General features: G+C 40.6%; 1 protein-coding gene across 4 annotated transcripts in view; it reads right to left on the bottom strand.

Moving 5' to 3' along the window:
* The window catches only part of rtn1a (reticulon 1a), a 185,906-nt gene extending 169,714 nt beyond the window's left edge, over positions 1-16,192 (bottom strand). For 3 of the 4 annotated variants that reach the window (XM_078562282.1, XM_078562281.1, XM_078562283.1), the window contains exon 1: positions 15,711-16,095. In XM_078562282.1, coding sequence (XP_078418408.1) covers positions 15,711-15,933 — 223 coding nt within the window. In that variant the 5' untranslated portion in view covers positions 15,934-16,095. Of the gene's footprint in view, positions 1-15,710 lie in introns of all 4 variants that reach the window. The other variant, XM_078562280.1, reaches the window with a different exon arrangement.
* Positions 16,193-24,852: the final 8,660 nt, after the last annotated feature.

Genomic DNA, 24,852 nt, shown 5'->3' with positions numbered 1-24,852 from the left:
TTTGTCCAGGAGGCTCTTTATAGCCCAACTGTATTTGCTGCATTGTCAGCTGATGGAAGAATCCACCAATAAATACCTGTTCCTGCCCTGTGATTGCATGCCCCCTGTGCATGCCACCAGCACTTTGAATTTTAATTTGAATCTCGTGGGAGCCAGCTCCCAACATGAAAGCAGAAGTGGTGCCCACTTCTAGTTCTGCCGTTGGAAAAGGCATGGCACTGATTAAGTGCCACCTATAGTGTTAATTTGTCCTTCACTGAAGAAACCCAATACTGAAGGACTGAATTTTATTTCCAGAAATAGTTAATTAAAATTATACAGATCTTAACTTATCCTGATTTCCCTTTGGAATAGGCCAGCACTTTTTCATAGTTGAAATTCTTTGGATATAATGAGACATACATATTTGATTTTTTTTTTTGGCGGGGGAGTACTTCAGTGTTTTAGCTGCTATCAAGAGAGTAAAAGTAAGCATAGCTTTTAGATATAGTTAGACAGCAAACTTTTTCTAGGTCATTCACAATGCGATACTGAATTATTTTACTTTGCAACATTCCTAAGCCTTCGTCTCTGGCATATTTCAAGGAGGTTCCAGACCGATCAAGGCACAGGATCGATAACATCAAGATGTCAATGGTATGTTCAAGACTGTCCTTTGTGGTCCCATGGCTACTACTGCATCTGTGCTCTTCAGGCCGGATGGGATTGTGGAATGGTGTCATTAGTCAAGTACATAGAGGGCATCCTTTGTCCTCTAACAGCCATCCATTTTTGCTGGCCAGGCCCATCCCTAATTGCCCTCGAGAAGGTAGTGGTGAGCTGCCTTGTTGAACTACTGTAGTCCCTGTGGTGTAGGTACACCCACAGTGCTTTTAGGAAAGGAGTACCAGGATTTTGATCCAGCGACAATGAAGGAACGGCGATATATTTCCAAGTCAGGATGGCGAGTGGTTTGAAGGGGAACTTCCAGGTGGTGGTGTTCCTATGTATCTGCTGCTCTTGTCCTTCAAGATGGTAGCGATCGTGGGTTTGGAAGGTGCTGCCTAAGGAGCCTTGTTGAGTTTCTGCAGGGCATCCTGTAGATGGTGCATACTGCTGCCACTGTTTGTCAGTGGTAGAGGGAGTGAATGTTTGTGTAAGGGGTGCCAATCAAGAGGGCTGCTTTGTCCAGGAAGGTGTCAGGCTTCTTGAGTGTTGTTGGAGCTGCAGGCATCCAGGCAACTGGAGAGTATTCCATCACACTCCTGACATGTGCCATGTAGATGGTGGACAGACTTTGGGGAGTCAGGAGGTGAGTTACTCACTGCAGGATTCATTGCCTCTAACCTGTTCTTGTAGTCACAGTATTTATATGGGTAGCCTAGTTCAATTTCTGGTCAATGGCAACCCCTGACATACCTGAAAATTTGGAATAGTGGAGGGATGAGCTTGCACCTCAGGATGAAAGCATCTTGGCACAAATCAGCATGGACATTCCATCAATGTCTAACTGGTGTATGGTTATCACCAAATGATAAACCTTCCCTGTTGAGAAAATCTTCTTTCTTGAAGTCACAAAACTCAGCCTCTTAGTGCTAGTTTCTCAGCACTACAAGTGCGATTTTGCCTCCAAAATGGTGTGCACCCAACTTATGGTGTGAGCTACGTCAGATGCCATTTTCACGAGGATGCTAGCATGTGTGCAGTGATCACCTGCCTTTAAGTATGCAGAGTACACAGATGGTGATGTCAATGTGTAACGCGGATTTGACGACAACGTTGATATTTTGGAGCTGAACACTTCGGCTATGCCCTCTCTTAACCTCATACAGCTGAAGATGTGTTCAGCAGTAGAAAGTGCCCCAAGCCAGTGCTATTTAACAACAACTTTCAGATTAATTGCTGATTGATTTCTACTGGCTGTTGCTGCAATTGTGGAAGTGTTCAGTGGTTCTAGAGTTCTTTGAAGTTGTTAAAGTCTTCAGGCAGTGATGTGGCCTTTATCCTGACTTCAAGAATTCTGCACAAATTACTTGCTCCCAGACATGGGTGCAGTAATTTGCATTCCTCTTGGATTACAACATGACAGAAGAATGAGCAGCGGTGACTCAGAGCAGGACGAAGTGCAGGAAGAAGGAGGAGATGGGGAGAGTAGGGCTCTCAGCAGCAGACCATATCTGCTCAGAACGTTCAGCAAGCAATTCTTTGACCAAAATCTCAGCAGGGAACAGTGTATCAGACATCTATTCTTTGCTAAAAATGGCCTCAGTCTACTACCTGCTGCAGCCACAATTGCAGCTTCAGAGCGGTTTGAGGATAGCATTGCCAGTGGCCATGAAGGTTCACAGTCAACTGTAGCATGAAAGAGATCACTGTGGTTCAGTACTCCAAGAGCTGGATATGTTTCATTCTTTTGCCAGAAAGAAGCAGGCAGAACAAGCGCACAACTTTGTAAGGATTGCAAACATCCCATGGTGCAAGGTGCCACTGACTGTATACAGGTTGCTTTTCAGGCATCACATGTAAACTCTGAGATATAGCTCAAACAGAAGAGATTTCACTCCCAAGTGTGCCATGCACCAGTATGACAAGTAAACGCAACTCCAATTCCTCATTCACCAATGGTCCCACGCCTCATCTTACCTCTGCCACTGACCATCATACCCCCTGCTTGGCCACAACGCAAAAATAAAAATAACCACAAAATGAACATTCAAAACCAAATTTATAAATCGAATTATGTCAGGTTGCATATAAACACTAACTAATTACCCTTGTGCATTCCCTTAGAGCCTGTCTTCCATATGCCTTTGCCTGCTTATTGCTCCCAAGCAGTGCTATCTCAGTATCTGCAGCAAAACTAGCAGAAGACTACTGACTTGCAGTGCAGGAGACTGAAGGTAGCCTTTCAGGACGACCTGGAGCAGCTGTGGACCTGGAAGGCCAACTTTGGAGTGACCACTTAAGCATGGGTGCCAGAAGTCTGGGTTGGCTGGATGACAGGCAAAGCAAGGGCACTGATGGCATACCAGAGAGTGGTATGTCTTCCAGAGAGTGGATAGCAGGTTCATGCTCCACGGAGCCACTGCCACTCCCACAGGATAGCGCTTCAGCAATGCGAGTTATCTGTTGAACTGTTGTGACACCCTGCAAGCCCTCTTGAGTATTGATATCTACAGTCATGATGGAAACAGTCTGAGCTTGTCTGGCAGAAAGTTGAACTTGCATGAGAGCAGTGTGAACTTCCACTGCAGCACTCAGAAGTTGGGTGACTTTTGCTTGTGCTGTAATGTAAGCTGTGACATCGGCTATCAGACACTGCATCATGATTGGGTCCACCACTTCCATGCTGGAAAGAATGGACTCCAAGCACAAAGCCCTGCATTAAATTGATGCTGGACTCATTCATGCTCCTTGATATTGAACACAGGCTTTCCAGCACGCCTTTTAATGCTTACCCATTTGTTATGCATACCCATCAGCTTTCCTCCTTAGGCTATCCCAGCGAAGTCCTCATCCGAGTGTTTTGCAGCAGGCTTGTGTGCAGCCTCACCCTGTAGTATGCCAGCATCGATATCACCCTTGTCCTCTGCCAAAGGTGACAGTTGCCCAGTGTCTCACTCCATGCATATTCTGCCTTTAAGTTATCTTATAAAATACCCAGTGTCAATATCTGACCTGGTGGTTGTGAGTGTGAGAGCGGGTGATAGCGTTTCTTCTTCATCCCTATGCTCCACCTCTTTTACTACTGCCTTGCCAGGTTGCAGTTCTTGAGCATCTGAAGGGAGAAGGGCACAAGGGTAGGATCATCAAGAAAGGGAGGGAGGGAAAAGGACCATATTGACAATACGAAAGATTTTCATATTACGGGAAAAGTAAATTTTCAAAGACATGTAGAAAAATGGAAAAAAATGTTACACATTAAAGAGAGAGAAACATATATAAAGGAGGCTGGAAGAGTCTGTGGGGTGGCCGTGTAAAATCTTGTCTGACACAGATTTGGAAGAAGCCCTAGCCACTCTGAAGAAGTGCTGCTCTAGTAATTAAAGTTGTGTTAAAAGCCTTTGGAATTCCACTGTCGAGTAGGTGCTGTGGTAACCTTGCTGGATTGCCTATTTAAATTTAAAATCTATTTTGGATTGTTACCTTAAAGGGGGTGTGTAGTTGGGAGTCAGGTTAATTGGGAAATTTGGGATTTTTTATATCAAGCAATTGTAATCTTATTTATGTGTTTAAATTGCTTTCTTTTGTTAATAAATGTTTTCATTTAATTTTTGAAATCACTAAAGGTGTCAGTGGACTCATTACTTCTGAATTCAGTGCACAAATCTTCTCGTAATAAACACAAATTACAAAACCATTGTGATTGCGTGGCCAAGTTTCCCCTCGTGGATTTGGTCCGCCTAGCTCATTTCACCGGCCACATCATAACATGCTGCCTACCAGGTGGGTCCCCTGATACGGCCCATTGTGCACCTCCCCTGAACTGAATTTTACCCCTGGTGATTAGATACCTCTATGCTCCAAGTAAATTATCCCGAAAAGGAAATCCAGGTGATTTAAAGTTTTTAAAAAAAACTTGACTTAATTAAGCTTGGACATCCACTGAGCTACTGTACTTGGATTGTTGCAGAACATTGTTATAGACTAGCTGGTACCTCAGTATTAAAGTGTCCACTAAACAATTGCTCCTGCTCACTAATGGGAGCTTTAAGAGGAAAATAAAACAGCCTTGGCTATCTTCTATAAAAAAAAAGACCATGGTTGATAATTTATATACATTTAAAGGGACATGTAAATTTGTCAATTGTATACATTTACCTACAACCAACTTGGGTCCCAAATATCTGTTATTTACTCTCTTTTGTGCTATTGACCAATATTTGATAAGAGTCCAAAATCTCTTTAATTGAGGTTCACTTTTGTCCAGAAAAAGATATCTCATGATGAAAGTTGTAAATCTTGGAGAGCTGGGGGTGATTGGAATCCGTTAACTATGCTGTTGCATGTTTTGGGAAGACCATACATCCACCTGGTCACCAGATGTGTTCTCCAGCCAGGCAAACAGGAACTACCATTATTATTGATTAACATAGCTAGGCAGAGTATGGCCCTGAAACTTGACTTGAAACTTTGTAGTTACATTGGTTGCTAACATCAATACTGAGTCAAATTAATAAAAAAAAGATAGAAGCATAAAAAGGAAACTATGGTACATACAAAGAATGCATTTATCTTTCTGATGGGAAAGGTAACAGAAAGAAAATTGATGAGTGTTTTTTAGCCTGAGTGCCACGAATCACTGCTTCAGACATTCTGCATTTTATAGTCGCTTCAACATACAGAGGTTGAAGATGTTATAATAAGTACTGAAATTATGGTATGGTACAAATGGTACATGCTCATTTGAAATTCCTTTCTCCCTGCTACTTTGGAGATGGCATTAAAATAATTTAGTCTGAATAACATAATGGTTCCATTAAAATAGCAGACAATGGAATTTCAGATGAATCTCTATTATCCCATGCCATAACTTCAAAGCCTTTCAATGCTCAATTTGTTTTATTTAACTAATAAAAACAATGGTACTGGTTAAAACCTAAAGGTTATGAAACAGTTAAAATGAACTCTAAGAGCACTTACTGTTGTTCAATATCAATCTGCAATAAAATATTCATGAGGATCTCCTATCTCTGGTTTCCCAAAGCCACAGAAGCAGAAATGGAATTTGTAATATTCACGTTGCATTCAACTTTAACATTATAAACAAACCTAATATAGTTAAAAGCTGTGTGTTGGAGGAGGTGGGGGCGGGTGGGGTTTTGATTGGGAGAGAGAAAGATTCAATACTAAATGTGTGAATACTATAATCAGACATAGTACACATGCTATGATTCATTAAAAATAATGCTATTGATTTTAATTCAACCTTTACCCTATTCAAGTTGTAGCTAACATGTGGTAGTGGAGCATAAAAGAATCCAGTATACAAAGATGTTCCACTACAAAAGAACACATAGGAGGCAAATCAGATGCTCCATCAATATTCAGTTGTGGCAAAATAAATTGACTTCTGTGACAAGTCATCTTCCCAGTAAAAGCTAATCAAAGGAAACACTTGCCCAATTTCAATAGCTCAGACTTCAAACTGTAATATGATACTTTACAAATAAAATAATGAGAAGGCAAATGGAAACTGAAATCATAGACAAGGGATGAGTACTTCAAAGTAACAGGAAACTTTGGTGCAGTTCTTAATCTATATTTTTCATTGTTATTGTTGCCTGTAAATTCAATTTGTTAAAAAGGAAATGCATGAAAGTGTGTTTTTCATCACTCCTTCCTTTCATCTATCTTACAGTTCATTCTAAATATTCACTAATAGCAGCTGAATGTCAGTTTCACTGGCTCTAAGATTGAAGGTAGTCTAATGTTTCCTTGTGCAGGTCAATACATAGCCCTTCTACAAGCAGTGCAGCTATAATGGCTGATAAGGCCAGAATATACATCTATAGTCATTTGAGTCTGGGACTTAGGGGAAAGAGATGTGGTACCACGGAGTTGTGCCTGCAAACTTTTGAAAAAGCTGGATGCTTTACTTTAAAAAAATAGAATTGAAATGGGCACACGATGAGTTGGGGGGGTGGGGTGTTAAGTGACCTTCCTCCTGTTATCTGCAAATATATATTAAACTGTTCAAGGTTGGGAGTAGCTTGTTTGTATGGTCAGGAGATTATAATGTAAACAATCTTTTGGACATTTCTTTGTATATTAAAAATGCAACAGCTCTCTCCTGCAGCCTCAACAGCTATTAATGGCCGCACAGACTCATTGGATACAGACTAAAATTCCACAAAATGGGTGAGTGGAAAACCACCCTAAAACAAGAAGGTGAAAATGGCCAAGATTCAAACCCCATTCTATGTCAATGCTGATGTCGTCAGGAACCATTTGTGTGGACAATGGGAACATAGATTCTGTGGTCACATGACAGAAACTAGCTTATGGTAAGAAGCACCAGAAACTTACAACTCCATTGTCTTCAGTGAATGAAAAGCGAATCATCAGCCTGCAACATTTTCAGCTACTAAGAGTAAAAGTGACTTTTTGGACTCTTTAGGAAATCTAAGTGCATGCTAGCTCATTTGCAATCACTTTTTTCGTGTGTGTTGTATGTGTGTACATGTACATGTACATGCATGTGCATGTGTGTGCATCCTGTATGAATGAGTGGATAGGTGTTGCGATTACATTCCGGGTGTTGAGAAATAAACATTTATACTTCCTTTTTTTAAAAATCTTACGAGTAAGCCTATTTTGTGTCAGTTCTTCAGAGTCACAGCACTCAAGGGGTTAAAATACTTCTTTAAAAGCACATCTTTTTGCGGATAGTCAAGGGGTGGAAAAGGGGGAACCATCCTACCATCTCTCCCCTGTCCGTGGCATACATTAGAGGCACAATATAAATCCAAGTTGTTGTTGCTGTTACTTGTCACATTTAGGTCATTGGTTCAACATATTGTGCTGATAACATTACATAGTCTAGGAATATTTCAGAGCAGTTTAAAAGATGATCAGCTGGCAAAGTACCACACATTCTCCCCTAATGCAGGTGCAGCAAGTCTAAAGTACTGCTCAGGTTCAATGTAAGGTAACATATCAGCCACTTATTTTTGCATGCCTGTGTAACCCAGCAAATATCTTCCTCACCTGCTCCCAGGTTGAGGGCACTGCCCTGGTGCTGGTCTTTACTGTAGAGCGGTCTCCAAATGAAGCATTCATCTCTACAAAAGGCATCTGAAGCTGTGTCACGAAGTGGTACAGTTCTCAGCCACTGTCTGTCTATCTTCAGCCAAATTCTCCTCTCAATTACAATACAATTATGGGACTACACAGAAGCCTTTTAAAAACTGTTGGCACCCGGTTATACACCACTGGCTTCATGGTGCTCTCAGTACATCATGTACTAAGCACCCAATATTTATTCAAATGAACTGACCTAGCATTATGATGTGAGGCTAACAAATTGCCTGATGTACCCTTCTGGGGAGTGGAAGAGGTCATTGTGGCATACAGCTAGGTTGGCTACTTCCTGTTTAAAAAGTCCAGGACAGAAAAGCACGTAAATCATTGTTAATTCAAGAAATTCACAACATTGATCTAAAGCATATTAATTTGTGTATGCCTAGACCATATCATCTAAGTTATTTTATTCAGATCACATTGCTAAAATAATTAATAGATATTAGTAACTAAACAACACCAACAAATCATGGTGCAATAGCTTTGACAAATTTGATCGATTGCTTTGTCTCTTATGCATAAGGATATCTCTGACGTGACTCCAGATAGTTTGGTGTTTATGCTCTGTTTATATCTCTACAGGAAATCCTTTGCAATCTATCCTGTAGCATGTTTCAGTTTTACGATTAAAGTTTACAAGACCTCCTAACCATATTTGATCCAATCCGAACATTTTTGGCATTTATTTATCTTTGTCTCAATTGGATTTTAATTGAATCATGTAGGGAGGATTAGAGTTGCAAAAACTAAAAACATTTGGTTGCTCCTCAAGTTGTTCTTGGCCTTCAGGTAGTTAAATGTACATATCATTTTATCCTCCCCAGTAATTTCCAGTCTACTCATCTAATTAAGAAATTCCCAATGCTAATTAATACATTTTGCCATATGAGTACCACCATCAAAAGGAAGCATTCAATTCCCAAACAGGTTACATGCCTAATTGTACTAATTTAACTCCACTTAAAACAGCTAATTTATTTCCTTCCCTTTACAGGAGGATTGACTTTCTTTATAAGGTGGGGTAGCAATATTTCGATTTGGTTGGGTTTTAGGCTACAAGCCAAAGGTAAGTTTTTTTTAAAAATTGTCTTGCTCTGAAAAGTGGAGCAATACCCAGGCAAAAATCAACCCCAGGGTCTCAAATGCAGGACAAAATAGGATCCACAATATCTGCACAGTTCTCAACTTCCAGTGGAGTGTTATTTAGTGTGATCAAAGGCAGAAATATGACACCCTGTCCTTAAACCAGAGCCTTCTTGATACTCAGGAGTAAGGGAGGACAAGTTACAGGCATGGGAGAGACAATTCATGAGTCTTTATAGCTGAGATTCTGTGTGAGTGGCTAATGCGGCAATAACAGCGTAGAGGAGTTCTCTGATCAAGACTGCTGCATTTCTATCTTTGTTTTTAGTCTGTACAGATTGTACAGCTTGTTGTCTGACATGGTATACAGGTAAGCCCCTTCCATAACTGCAGGGAAGAACAAAGGCAGGAGCATGGAGAAGAAAATACCAAACAAAGTGGAGGCTAGGACACATCCCTGTTTCACACCATTCTTCACCCTGAAACTGTCAGAGATGGTGCGGTCAAAGTGTATGTTTCCACAAAAGGAGTAAATGAGACTGAGAAGCTTTGGTGGGCTGCTAATTTTCTCCAAAATCTTGTAGAGTCCTGCCTTTCTGATGGAAACCTACATGTTGTGTATGATGGGCTCAAGGGGGTGCTCAGACTTAACATGACTAAAGTTGCTCCACTGAAATCGACAGATGGTGAAGTACTCACCATCAGAAGTAAACACATGTCCCGCTGGGTTGAACACTACTGCGAGCTGTACTCCCACGAGACAAACATCTCCCAGTCTGCATTTGGCACTTTCCTTCAGCCATGGTTGAGTTAAATGAACAACTCTCATCACTTGAGCTCCAAAAGGCCATTGATTGTTTAGCAAGCAGGATGGTATCCGGCAAGGATGGAATTCAAGCCGAACTGCTCAAGCACAGAAAGTCCTATCTATTGCCACACCTTCATGACCTCCTTCTCTGTTGGAGGGCAGGGCTCATTCCACAGGACATTTGTGATGCAAAAATCATCATATTATACAAAAACAAAAGCGACAGAGGAGATTGTAACAATTACAGAGGTATCACACTCCTTTACTCCATTAGGCAAGTCTTTGCTAGTGTAATGCTTAAAAGGCTCCATCTACTTGCAAATTAAATGTACCCAGAAGCACAATGCAGTTTCCATGTTGGCAGATCTACAGTGAACATGATCTTCTCCATACACCAGCTACAAGAGAAGTGTATGAGAACAGGATATACCTCTTTACCTTACTTTCGTAGATCTCACTAAAGCATTCAATGTCATCACCAGAGCAGGATTCTACAAGATTTTAGATAAACTATTTAAAGCAGTTCCTCAGTAAAAATCAAATACTTTTGAGAGAATACAGCATCTTATACTCAACCAGCAGCATGACTTTGAAACCCAGAGCAACGTAATTTCTTAACCTATAAAAATATACAGTTTTGCCCTAAATATTTATACTTTGCTATGGACTCCAGAAAATCTGAAGCCAGCCCTACAGCAGTGGCATTTTATTCAGTATTATTGATCAAGAAAACAGTGATGTTAGTTGACCAGATCTGTAATTGGTGGCTGAGATTAGTCCCCTATAAAGTTAACATGCAACCTCTAATATTTAATTTAGTGACTAAAATCCTGTTTCTCCCCCACCACCCTCTCCCGCTATTGCATTAAATTCACTCTTAATGCATCTTAAGGATGCATTAGCTTAACCTGACATTTGATTATAGTACAGGTTTCAAAACAATATGTCGCCTTGCAAGAAAGCAATTTAAAATCAACACCCTCTTCTTTCAGTTCAACAATGACGTCTTGATTTACCCTTGTAATTTCACAGCACAGTTATCAATTCAAATTGTATCTATAATGTTTACAAATCCAGCATGTTATTTGTTTGGTTTATTCATTTTCTGACAATTTTTAATGCGTGATTAATTGTGCTCCTTCATACGCTTCATTGTACCTTCTTAGATTTATAAATTATTATAACTGTGTGCACAAAATCTTAATTTTGTTTGTATAACATTACATATTGTGCCCCTTAAAGATTTCTGTCCAATATAAATTTTTACATTTTGCAACTGTAATTCAATAGATTAATCAAGTAGTTTTTATGATTTAAGAGGCCATTCCACTCCAATAAAAAGCTAAGCACAAATGACTATAGCCATTTGTACATTATTTTAAAATCTAATTCAAGATCAATTTGAAACTCTAAATTCAGCTGAAAATTAATATTTTTCTCGTTGATTGATGCCAATAATTCCTAGATTTTGCTATAGCAAGCTTTTTGATATTCTCCTCCGCCTGGAAATCTTTTCTGTTCCCCAGTATTGAAATTCCTTAATTTGATGAATATTAAAATTTACAATCTATCCTGTGCAAGGAAGTGGTTACATTAAGTATGATGTATGTCAAGTCTCACATAACCATCTCCAAGTCAATCCGTTTGAAGAGTAGTTGTTGAATAATCTTATTTTATTCAGTTATTATATTTGCAGAACTGTCATGTTGGGGTCTTATTGTTTTGCTCCACATCTGTATTGGCTACTTCCACTCCAAAAAGTAGGAAATCTTTTTGTCAACCTGTATTATTTCAATTCCTAAAGAAATGCTTTCTACAATAGAACACCCTCACTCCCATTGTTATCTCTTGAATCCCTGAGGAGCTATTCTTATTCACCTTACTCTACATTTGCCGCTTGGTAGCATTATCCAAATACATAGGTCAGTTTCCACATGCACCTTCTCTACCTCTCTACCACTTGTCTTGACCTTCCACGACATTTGCATTAAGAGTGCCAGTTTGGATAATTTTCTCCAGTTAAACATTCTATAAACTGAAGCTATCATCTTCGGCTTCCACTACAAACTCCAGGAATAGTGAGTCTCACGTTAAGCCAGACTGTTCATTGCCTCACCATCCTACCTGATGCCTCGCTCAGATTGATTCTATATTCTCCCCATTGCAAAGACTGCACTCTTCCACCTCCTTAACACCACCCCCTAGAGCCCCTACTTCAGTCCATCATGCTTTTATCACCTCCAGGCTCAACTATTCCAATTTTTTTCCAGTTGAACTTCCCATCTTTCACTCTCTGAAAATGTCAGCTCATCATCCAAAAAAAATGATGCTCGTTATCCTATCCTGCACCAAGTCCCACTCATTCATCACCCTGTCCTCACTGACCAACAACTGGCTTGTGTCTTCTTGTGCCCTAATACACCAAGGATAAAATTCTCATCCTTTTGTATAAAATCACATCCTTACCACTCCCTAGCTCTGTTACGTTCTACAATCTCTCCCCAAGAACTCTGCATTCCTTCCACTCTACCCTCAGTTGTCTACATCGTATGGCTTGAAATTCCCAATCTAAGCCTCTCCATTTCTCCAACACACACTTGTTTTAAGATCCTGCTTAAAACCCATCTTTCACCATTTGGTTGGCCCTCCAAATATCTCCTCCTTTGGGTAGTATATGGTGTATGTCTGATCATGCTTCTTTGAAGTGTTTTAAAAGGTACTAAATAAATGCAAGTTGTTGTTGTTATCCATAAACCTAAAATTATTATTCCTGCAGAAATTGTGAAGGACCCCATAGAGCTGAGAAAGCTCTCTGCTTCACTCTCTTGTATACTACGCAACTCCCAGTGAAACCAGAATTCGATTTCTTGTAGAAGGTAGGAATGAGTGAAGCAACATCGGACTTGGTCAAAATGTGTCACATTAATGCATGACCAAACTCCCAAGTTCACTCGTACAGTTTTAGGAATGCTTGTTTGAGTTCAAAGTAGTTCAAATTAATTTCTTTCTCAGTGATTCTTAAAGCGATTTCTGCTCATGAAGGAAAAACACTGCATTCCTAAACTCACTTAGCAGGAAGCATGTTACCTAACTTTAATCACCATAACATAGAAATGCTTATAACTAGATTTTATCTGCACTAAGAACCAATGTAAATGCCTTGATCTGCTTTTAGCACTGCAGCTTCTCAAAGACAGCACAGCAATAATCCGCCATACAATTCACCAGAAAACATGCTACAATGACAGATTATCAAATAAATCCAAATGTAAATCTTTCTATATTGTTTCACAAGACTTTATAGTGATTCAGTAAGTAGCAAGGTCAATTAACCTGCATAACAAATACTTCAATACATCGTTTAAATTTAAGTGTAGGCATTGGTGAAAAACTGAACAGCCTTAGGTACGGTGCAGGACAATCAACACAAAAAGACAGTAATGTTAACACCCACCATATCTTATCCCCTCTGCCCAAACAATTATATACAGTAGTATCCAAAAACAAAATGAGTGCATTCATGAAACAGCATGAAAGGCTCATTTCAAAATTGTTTGGATACACTGTTGTAGTTCTCACAATGTTTCGGCATACATTAACAAATTCCAGGGTATTTACCATAGAAACATGCATCATTCTCTCATTCAAATAAGGATGTTTTTGTGTCCAACTTGAAAGGATAAATGATGAACCAAAGGGAAAAGAATAGGCAAAAATGAATTAAACAATATCAGTTACTTTATGATTAAGGCAAAAACCCAGTTACATTTTCTCACTTTCTCTATGACTAACATTACGTAAAATACCAATTTTGCTTGGAACTTTATGAGTATAAAGAACTTTCAAGCTACTCAATTTGCATGAATGTATTTATGTAAATAAGATCATTTCCCCCATCTTAGACCATCCATCTTGAAAGACCTTGCAGTTCTCACATCACAGCACTCAGCATTTACTCAAATGATTCCACATTTTTGCCTCTGCATTCCTAAGCATTCTTTATGGAAAACTTCCTATTGTGAGCTTTATGTTTGCCTCTTACTAGTTTAAGTTCTAATATCATGGTTTACTTTGAAGTAGGATACAGGTCAATATTTACTGTACAATTACTATATTTATATATATATCTACAATATCTCCTTTTAGAGCTGAATAGGATTACACTCAAAGTCCCGAGCAAAATTGGTATTTTATGTAATATTAGTCGTAGAGAAAGTCAAAAAATATAATTGGGTTTTTGTCTTAATTATAAAGTAACTGCCATTGTTTAATTAATTTTGCTTTTTCTTTGTAGGTTTCCTCTGAACCATCTCCAGTGTCTCCCTTAAGTTTTGACCAAAAATGTGTATGCACAGTTTAGAATTCTATTTCCTCCAATTACTGCTCTCATCATGTTCTATGTCAGGATTATTAAAGTTCAACATCTCTTAACTGTTTCAACAATAATGGATAATTTTATTCTCAAATTTATTCCCATATACAGTTCCTTACATAAAAGTAAAATACTGCTGATGCTGGAAATAAAAACAAACAGAAATTGCTTGAAATACTAAGCAGGTCTGGCAGCATTTGCGGAAAGAGAAACAGAGTCACCATTTCAAGTCAAATATGACACTTCAGAACTGAAGAAGAGGTCTAAAGAAGTCATATTCAATGTGAAACGTTAACTTGTTTCTTTCGCCACAGATGCTGCCAGACATGCTATTTCCAGCACTTTGTTTTTATTACAGCTCCTTACACTTGTCTGTATTAAACTACATCTGCCATCACTCCAACCACTTGCATTTTTTGATTAATGCTTTCCTGAGCTGCCTTCTTTGTATCAGCTACCCCTTCTAGGCTGTTATTGTTTGCAAAATTTAGCTAATCTGCACTGAGCTTCTGAATCTAAGCAGTAATATACATTACAAATAATAGGATTAAAACAATTCTTGGGGCACTTCATTAGCACTTACTTCTAATGGATAATCACTGATTTCTACCCTTCAGCTACTTTTTGTGAAAACTTATTTGCCCTAAATTTTAAGTTTAAATAGTAGCTTTTGTGTGTACTGTTGTTAAATTGGTACAGCACACCATAGGGCTTTCCAATCTGGATTCGGAAAATTAACCTGGAATGTCATTTTCTCAAAATAAAGCCAGCATGTCAGGATCTCCTACCTCAAACTGTGTTGGCTGCTGTTTACTAAATTGTAAAATGCACTTAACTCAAATTGCTGAAGTGCACACATTTGGTGCCAACTTCAGTTTGTTTTCCTACTGAATCACAACAATCAAAAACCAGGAAAAGGCATTTTGGAAACAATGAATCTTTAAAAGTCTGTATTCATGATCACTCTGTGGGATTCATCTGACACTTCAAATATTCATCATATTTTTCCAGCTAACATGATACAACAAAGGACTCCCCCACTAATTAATGTGCTTCTTTAACTGTATAAATAGCCTATATTGTGTTGTACTCTCTAATCCTACAGAGCCAAAATGCCATGTTTAACGCAGCAATAAATTCCAATAGCCAACTTTATTCTAATAGCTAAATTTCAAACATTTAGCATCAAAAAATGCCAATGTGTAACTAACTCAAATGCTGCCAGTAATACTGCGAAGATTCGTCAGATGCTGCAACTTAAAAACTTGTTCCAAACAGGAGTTAAGTCTACTTCAGCCTGTACTGAAAATCTGACTGAAGGATTAATGCCAACATTTTTTAACAAAGAATCCAGTGAATCGTGCCAATTTCTACACAGTCGGGGACAGAAAAATGCGACTGCAATACTAAAAAACTAAATGTTACATTCAATGTATCCGCAATTTCAGGAGTCAACATTTCAAACACAAAATTAGCACCAATTAAAGTGTTATTTAGCTAAATCGCTTCATTTAAAAGCGGGATGAACGACCTCTCATTTTAAACCTTCAGAGAGATTGACTAAACGAGCGCATCTTGTCCTCAATACGATTTCCAAAGCATCTCTGCAATCGATGCGTGTTTCCAACACCTCGCCACCCCCCATCCCCCCCCGCCCCACCTTACCTGCGGATGCAGTTGCCTTGGTAACAGGCTGTCCCCTGGAGTCTGGTACAAGGGGTTGCTTCACTTCGGCTCTCCAGCTCTCAGCTGCTGCAGCTGCATCCCCCCCAGCAACAGCCGCCCCCGCCTGCGGACTGGCACCAACAGCACGATCAGTCTGCTCAGGGTCTTCTCCTTCGCCCCACTCTCCCTTTGCGAACGGCTGGACGAAAGGGTTGCCCGCCATGGTAGATAGATGGATGGATGGATGGATGGATTGCGAGGAGGTGCGTGTTTTTAAAGAACTTGGTCTCTTTGTGCAACTGTTTTCACTCCTCCGCCCCGCCTCTCACTCTGAAGCCTGTACGCATGTGAAAATGGCTTGTTTGGTTCAGTCTTTCTACCCTGACGTCAGCTGTGGGAGGATGAACTAAAAGATTGAAGTGGCTGATGGGAATCATTCCGACTATAGCTAAACGTAAATATTTATACACTCGAAATAAATCAATAACATTAGCACTTTGCTAACTTTAAAAATGCATTTTGCAACATTAAAAGCGTTATTTCTCTAATGTTATAACATGCAGTCACTGGAAGAAGTTGTCCATAATCAATTATTTAGAACCTATATCTGATCTGTTTTCACTTGCCTAACCGATGTCTAAGCGATCATGTTTTATTTAACGTCCCACCTTGGGAACGAAGAGTAGCCCTTGGGTTTTTAACCATCCACACGTACAGTAATGCCGCACCCATCCAGACTGGTGGAATTTTGAGCAGACCGCTTCCATATGACACCGCCTTTCTAGCTCCCTTTGTCCAAGCTGGGTTGTTCCCTCACCACTTAGCTCGTTAGAAAGAATAAGGAAACAAACTATTGTTTGCCTTCTGCTCAGGTCTTCTCATTTTTTATGTATATGTGTAGATTTGAGTATAAACATTAAAAAACTTGAAGCAGTTTATTTGGAGTACACGCCCAGTCCCAGAAAACTGTCATCAGATACAAAGAGGATGACCATGGAATCTGCAAAGATATGCTGGTAGAAGTGACGAAATGTTAATGCCATTGTTTTACTTTCGTGGACCATGACAAAAAGGTTTTTGTTTGCTAAGAATAAATAACAGAACCAGATACATTAAACCAGTCACACAAATTGCCTCGATTCTTGAAATAGATGGATTAACGTCTCCCCTCCCTAAAGCTTTCTGGTTTAGATACTATCGTGCTTCAGAACAGGAAAGCACCCTGTTGGTAAGTGCACATGGTGCTCTATTGAGATGATATTTAGATTAACGATTCATATTGATGGCTATCCTAAATCAAAATGAATGAAAGATAGAAGCATCAAATCAGTGAAAAGTGTTTATAATGGGAACAGATGGTTTTCTATAATTGTTGATAAGGACAGGCACAAAGTAGGCAAGAAACCTGCAAAAAATAAATCATTTCAAAATTGAGAGACTTTATTCATCAAAACATGATACAGAGAGATCATCAAATACTGGCAATTAAGTGCACCAGCATACAACTTTGTAAACAATACCAGCACAATGCCAATACATTCCTTGCCAAATAAATTAAATGTAAAGGTGAAGAATTTACTAACATCTGAAGCCTGCCACCTACTACACATAACACAAAGACCTATATACCAAAATACTTAATAGAATGTATAATACTCCAAGCAATCTTTTGTTAATTGATGATCGAGAGTCTAATATTTGATGGAGGTGTAATACTGCAATAGAACACTGCTGCAATTTTTTAAATGCCCCAAATTGTTTCCCTTCTGGCAAAGTAGAAGGGGCATCAAAGATGCATATAGCCTATCTGCAGTGTCTTTTAAAAATATCTGACTTTTTAGTTTATTACAGATTTCCAGCATCTGCAGTGTTTTGCTTTTAACTCAGTGGAAGTGTCTCCCTGAATAGGTGCTAACTGCAACAGCAGAAAGCCTACTTGGCAGTTGTAACTAAAGTATGAGCCATAAGTTCTCTATATAAGTAGTCAGGATTTGCTAATGCCCAGAATGTGGAGCACAGAGTATTTAATAAACAGAATGCTAAAATCAGGAATTTCTAAAAGTGTGATCTTTTTGCAGAAGGGGAAGAAGGTGCACCTTTGTATTCTTTTAGTTTTACTTCCAGTGGTTGAAGAGTGTTTTTCCATTGTCCTAAGCTAGGAATCTGTAACGTGCTATTACTTTACTAAATTAGTAACTAATTAACTAATCAAATAAATGAATAAGGTTAGACAGACATGGCAGCACAGGTAGTGTGTTGTAATTGCAAGATGGTGTTCATGGAGAGCATTGCAATCCCGGACAATCATATTTGTGTAAGGGTCTGCAGCATGAGCAACTGCAGCTCAGATTTGCTGAGCTGCAATCCAAGCTGCAGATATTGCAGGCATCAGGAATGGAGTAGTGTGCAGCAGATCTGATTGTTGTGGTGCATTTGGGCACAAACGACAAAGGTAGAACTCAGAATGACTAATGAAAAATTTTAGGGAGTTGGGTCCAAATTAAAATACATGAACCTCAGAATTAATAATCTCTGGACTGTTACCTGAGCCATGCACCAATTGCAATAAAGTCAAGCAGATTACAGAATTAAATATGTGGTTCAAAGAGTGATGTGTTGTAAGAAGGGGGTCTCAATTCATGGGATACTGGCACCAGAAGTGGGGAATGAGTTAGCTGTTCCATTGGGATGGCCCCCACTTAAACTGGGCTGTGATCAGCATCCTGGCAAATCATATAACTAGGTTTGTGAATAGTGCTTTAATTTAAAGGGGAGGAGTGAAGGGAGATTTAGAAATCTAAAGAGGAAGTTCAAGGCAATTGAGCAGTGTAGCAATTTGACTAAAAGCAAGCGAAGTTGGATGGGAAGAGGCAGAGTTTAATGGTAATAGTGCACCAGTGAATAATGTCCATGCAAAGAATAGTGGTAAAAATTTAAAATTAAAGACTCTTTAACTGACTGCACCAAGAATTCATGATAGATGAATTAGTGGCGCAAATAGAGATAAATGGGTTTGTTATAATCACCATTACAGACACATGGTGGCAAGGTGACCAAGGTTGGAAAATAATTATTCGAGGACACTTAACAATTTGAACAGGTAGACAGAATGGAAAAGGAATAAGCATAACCCAGATAATTTAGGATGATTCTAAAGGCAGGAATAAGGAAGAATCTTGGCTCAGAAGGTCAGGAAGTAGAATTAGTATGGGAGAAGATTAGGAATAACAAGCATCAGAAAACACTGGTGTGAATAGTTTATATGCCTTCTTATGGTAGTTATATCACTGGGCAGTGCATTAAGCACAAAATAATTGGAGCTTGCAGCAAAGGCATGCAATAATCATGGGAAACTTTAATCTTTGTATAGACCGAACAATCAAATCAAAATCTCAGTGGGAAAAATCCTTTCATAGAGTCATAGAGGTCTACAGCACAGAAAAAGGCCCTTCGGCCCATCGAGTCTGCACCGGTCAAATAAGTACCCAACTATTCTAATCCCATTTTCAAGCACTAAGCCCATAGCCTTGTATGCCATGGCATCACAAGTGCACATCCAAATACTTCTTAATTGTTATGAGGGTTTCTGCCTCTACCACCCTTTCAGTCAGTGAGTTCCAGATTCCCACCACCCTCTAGATGAAAAAAATTCTTCCTCACATCCCCTCTAAACCTTCTGCCCCTGACCTTAAATCTATGCCCCCTGGTTATTGATCCCTCCACCAAGGGGAAAGGTTCCTTCCTGTCCACCCTATCTATGCCCCCCATAATTTTATACACCTCAATCATGTCCCCCCCTCCCCCTCCTCTGCTCCAGGCAAAATAACCCCAGTCTATCCAATCTCTCCTCATAACTAAAACTCTCCAGCCCAGGCAACATCCTGGTAAATCTCCTCTGCACTCTCTCTACTGCAATCACACCCTTCCTATAATGCGGATTCCAAAACTGCACGCAATACTCTAGCTGTGGCCTAACCAGCGTTTTATACAGTTCCAGCATAACTTCCCTGCTCTTATATTCTATGCCTCAGCTAATGAAGGCAAGTATCCCATATGCTTTCTTAACCACCTTATCTATCTGTCCCGCTACCTTAAGGGACTGGTGGACATGCACACCAAGGTCCCTCTGATCCTCGGTACTTCCCAGGGTCCTACCATTCATTGTGTATTCCCGTACCTTGTTTGTCCTGCCCAAGTGCATCACCTCACACTTATCCGGATTAAATTCCATTTGCCACTGATCAGCCCATCTGACCAGCCCAAGGCTATCTGCCTCACTATTTACCACCCCACCAATTTTCGTATCATCCGCGAACTTACTGATCAACTCTCCTACATTCAAGTCTAAATCGTTTATATATACCACAAACAGCAAGGGACCCAACACCGAGCCCTGTGGAACCCAACTGGACACAGACATCTAGTCACAAAACCACTCCTCGATCATCACCCTCTGCTTTCTGCCAGTCAGCCAATTCTGGATCCAATTTGCCAAATTGCCTTGGATCCCATGGGCTCTTATCTTCGTTATCAGTCTCCCATGCAGGACTTTATCAAAAGCCTTGCTGAAGTCCAAGTAGATTATGTCAAATGCATTGCCCTCACTACACACCTGGTCACCTCTTTGAAAAATTCAATCAAATTGGTCAGACATGACCTCCCCTTAACAAAACCATGCCAACTGTCCTTGATTAATCCCTGCCTCTCCAAGTGTAGATTAATTCTGTCCCTCAGAATTGCTTCCAATAGTTTCCCCACCACTGAGGTTAGACTGACTGTCCTGTAGTTCCCTGGTTTATCCCTTCCTCCCTTCTTGGGCTGATCAGTGGCTGACTGTGGAGTTAAGGATAGTATTAGATTAAAAGAAGAGGTTTATAATGTTGCAGAGAATAGTAGTAAACCTGAGGATTGGGAGAGGTTCAAAAACCAGCAATGAGTGACTAAAAAGCGGATAAAAAGGAATAAAAAATGGAATGAGAGGAAACTGGTTAGGATTATAAAGGACAGATACTGACCATATGCAGCTAGGCCTGGACAATATCCAGGTTTGGGCTGACAAGTGGCAAGTAACATTTCTGCCACACAAGTGCCAGGCAATGACCATCTCCAATAAGAGAGATTCTAACCATCTGCCCATGACATTCAATGGCACTACCATCGCTGAATCCTCTACTTTTAAATACAAAATCACATAATCACACAATGCAGAAGAGGCCTTTCGGCCCATCGAGTCTGCACCGACACGTGAGAAACACCTGACCTACCTACCTAATCCCATTTACCAGTACTTGGCCCATAGCCTTGAATGTTATGACGTGCCAAGTGCTCATCCAGGTACTTTTTAAAGGATGTGAGGCAACCCGCCTCCACCACCCTCCCAGGCAGCGCATTCCAGACAGTCACCGCCCTCTGGGTAAAAAAGTTTTTCCTCACATCCACCCTAAACATCCTGCCCCTCACCCTGAACTTATGTCCCCTCGTGACTGACCCTTCAACTAAGGGGAACAGCTGCTCCCTATCCACCCTGTCCATGTCCCTCAATCTTGTACACCCTCAATCAGGTCGCCCCCTCAGTCTTCTCTGCTCCAACGAAAACAACCCAAGTCTATTCAACCTCTCTTCATAACTTAAATGTTTCATCCCAGGCAACATCCTGGTGAATCTCCTCTGCACCCCCTCCAGTGCAATCACATCTTTCCTATAATGTGGCGACCAGAACTGCACACAGTACTCCAGCTGTGGCCTCACCAAGGTTCTACACAACTCCAACATGACCTCCCTACTTTTGTAATCTATGCCTCGAATGATAAAGGCAAGTGTCCCATATGCCTTTTTCACCACCCCACTAACATGCCCCTCCGTCTTCAGAGATCTCTGGACACACACGCCAAGGTCCTTTTGTTCCTCAGAACTTCCTAGTGTCATGCTGTTCATTGAATACTTCCTTGTCAAATTACTCCTTCCAAAGTGTATCACCTAACTTTTCAGGGTTAAATTCAATCTGCCATTTATTTGCCTATTTGACCATCCCGTCTATATCTTCCTGTAGCCCAAAACACTCAACTTCACTGTTAACCACCCGGCCAATCTTTGTGTCATCCGCAAACTTACTAATCCTACCCCCACATAGTCATCTCACAGGGAATCACAGAATCACAGTGCAGAAGAGGCCCTTCGGCCCATCAAGTCTGCACCGACACGTGAGAAACACCTGACCTACCTACCTAATCCCATTTGCCAGCACTTGGCCATAGCCTTGAATGTTATGACGTCGTTTATATAAATGACGAATAATAGGGGACCCAGCACAGATCCCTGTGGTACGCCACTGAACACTGGCTTCCAGTCACTAAAGCATCCTTCTGTCATCGCCCTCTGTCTCCTACAACTGAGCCAATTTTGAATCCACCTCATCAAATTACCCTGTATTCCATGTGCATTTGCCTTCTTTATAAGTCTCCCATGTGGGACCTTGTCAAAGGCTTTGCTGAAATCTACATCAACTGCACTACCCTCATCTACACGCCTGGTGGTCACCTCAAAAAATTCAATCAAATTTGTTAGGCATGACCTCCCTCTGACAAAGCCATGCTGACTATCCCTGATCAAACCTTGCCTCTCCAAGTGGAGATAGATTCTCTCCTTCAGAATTTTCTCCAATAGTTTCCCTACCACTGACGTGAGACTCACTGGCCTGTAGGTCCCTGGCTTATCTCTACAACCCTTCTTAAATAATGGAACCATATTAGCTGTTCTCCAGTCCTCTGGCGCCTCCCCCGTGGCCAGAGAGGAATTAAAAATTTGGGTCAAAGCCCCTGCAATCTCCTCCCTTGCCTCCCTCAGCAGTCTGGGACACAAATCATCCGGACCTGGAGATTTGTCCACTTTTAAGCCTGCCAACACCTCCATTACCTTGTCACTCCCTATATCAATTTGCTCAACAACCTCGCAGTTTCCCTCCCCTGGAGGTTACCATTGACCAGAAACTGAACTGAGCTGGCTATATAAATACTGTGGCTCCAAGAACAGGTCAGAGGCTGGGAATTCTGTAATCTTACCTTCTGACTCCCCAAAGCATGTCCACCATCTACAAGGCACAAGTCAGGAGTATGATGGAATACTCTCCAGTTGCCTGGATGAATGCAGCTCCAACAACACTCAAGAAGCTTGATACCATCCAGAATAAAACAGCCTGCTGGATTGGCACCCTATCCACCCCTTTAAATATTCATTCCCTCCACCACCTACAAATAGTGGTAGCAGCATGTACTATTTACAAGATGCACTGCAGCAACTCAACAATGCTCCTTCAACAGCACCTTCCAAACCCGCGACTTCTACTTCTTAAAAGGACAAATTTAGCAGATGCATGAGAACACCACCACCTGCAAGTTCCCCTCCAAGCCACACACCATCCTGACTTGGAATTTTATCACCGTTCCTTCACTGTCACTGGCTCAAAATGCTGGAGCTCCCTCCCTAACAGGTGATCCTACACCATGTAGACTGCAGCAGTTCAAGAAGCTGGCTCTCCACCACCTTCTCAAGGGCAATTAGAGATGGGCAATAAATGCTAGCCTAGTCAGTGTTGCTCACACCCTGTTAAATAATTGAAAAAGAGCTTTTACAAGTATATATTAAAGGGGAAGAGTAGCAAAAGTAACCCCCTTGGCCCCTTTGTGGCAGGGAAAGGAGAAATTATCATGGGGAAATAAGGAAATGGCAGAGACATTGAATAAATACTTGTGTCTGATTTCACAATAGATGACGCAAATTACATACCAGATATGGTGAGTAACATGGGAACAGAGTAGGCTATTCGGCCCATTGAGCCTGCTCCACCATTCAATTAGATCCTGGCTGATCATTTACCTCAATGGCACTTTTCTGCACTTTCTCCATATCCCTTGATGTCATTAGTCTCCAGAAACCTATTGATTTCTGCCTGAACATGCTCAATGATTGAGCTTCCACAGTCCTCTGGGGTAAAGAATTCCAAAGATTTACCACCCTCTGAGTGAAGAAATTCCTCCTCATCTCAGTCTTAAATGGCCTACCCCTTATCCTGAGATTATGTCCCTGGTTTTAGACTCATCAGCCAGGAGAAACATCTTATCCATATCCACCCTATCGCGTCCTGTAAGAACTTTGTAAGTTTCAATGAGGTCACCCCTCATTCTTCAAAACTCTGGGGAATACAGACCCAGTCTCCCCAATCTCTTCTCATAAGACAATCCTGCCATCCCAGGGATTAATCTGGTGAACCTCCGTTGCATTCCTTCTATGGCAAGTATATCCCTCCTTAGATAAGGGGATCAAAATTGTACACAATTCTCCAGACGAGCTCTGACCAAGGCTCTACACAACTGCAGTAAGACATCTTTACTCCTGTGCTCAAATCCCCTTGCATAGAAAGCCAACATACCATTTGCCTTCCTAATTGCTTGCTGCACCTGTGTGCTAACTTTTAGTGACTCATGAACAAGGACACCCAGGTCCCTTTGGACACCCGCACTTCCCAACCTCTCGTTTAAGAAATATTCTGCCTTTTTGTTTTTCTACCAAACTTAACACTTATTCACATTATATTCCATCTGCCATGTTCTAGCCCATTCACTTAGCCTTTTCCAAGTTCTCTTGAAGCTATTTACATCCTCCTCACAACTTATGTTCTCATCCAGTTTGATGTCATCTGCAAATGTGGAAATATTACAATTGGTCCCCACATCCAGATCATTTATACAGGTTGTGAACAGATATGGACCTATCACTGATCCTTGCAGTGCCCTACTACTGACAGCTTGCAATTCTGAGAATGATACATTTATTCCTGCTCTCTGCTTTCTGTCTGTTAATCAATTCTCAATCCACACTAGTATATTTTCCCCCAATCCCATGCGCTCTAATTTTATTTGCTAACCTCCTCTGTGGGACCTTTTCAAAAGCCTTCTGACAATCCAAATGCACCATATACATTGGTTCTCCTATATCAATGCTACAATTAATATCCTTAAAAAACTCCAACAAGTCTGTCAAACATGATTTCCCTTTCATAAATCCATGTTGACTCTGCCCAATTTTACAATTCTTTTCTAAATGTCCAGTTATCACATCCTTATAATAGATTCTAGCGTTTTCTCTA

The sequence above is a fragment of the Cetorhinus maximus genome, chromosome 18, assembly GCF_964194155.1.
Source record: "Cetorhinus maximus chromosome 18, sCetMax3.hap1.1, whole genome shotgun sequence".
Classification (NCBI taxonomy): domain Eukaryota; kingdom Metazoa; phylum Chordata; class Chondrichthyes; order Lamniformes; family Cetorhinidae; genus Cetorhinus; species Cetorhinus maximus.
The sequence above is the reverse complement of the archived record's forward strand: the minus strand, read 5'-3'. Positions and strand labels throughout refer to the sequence as shown.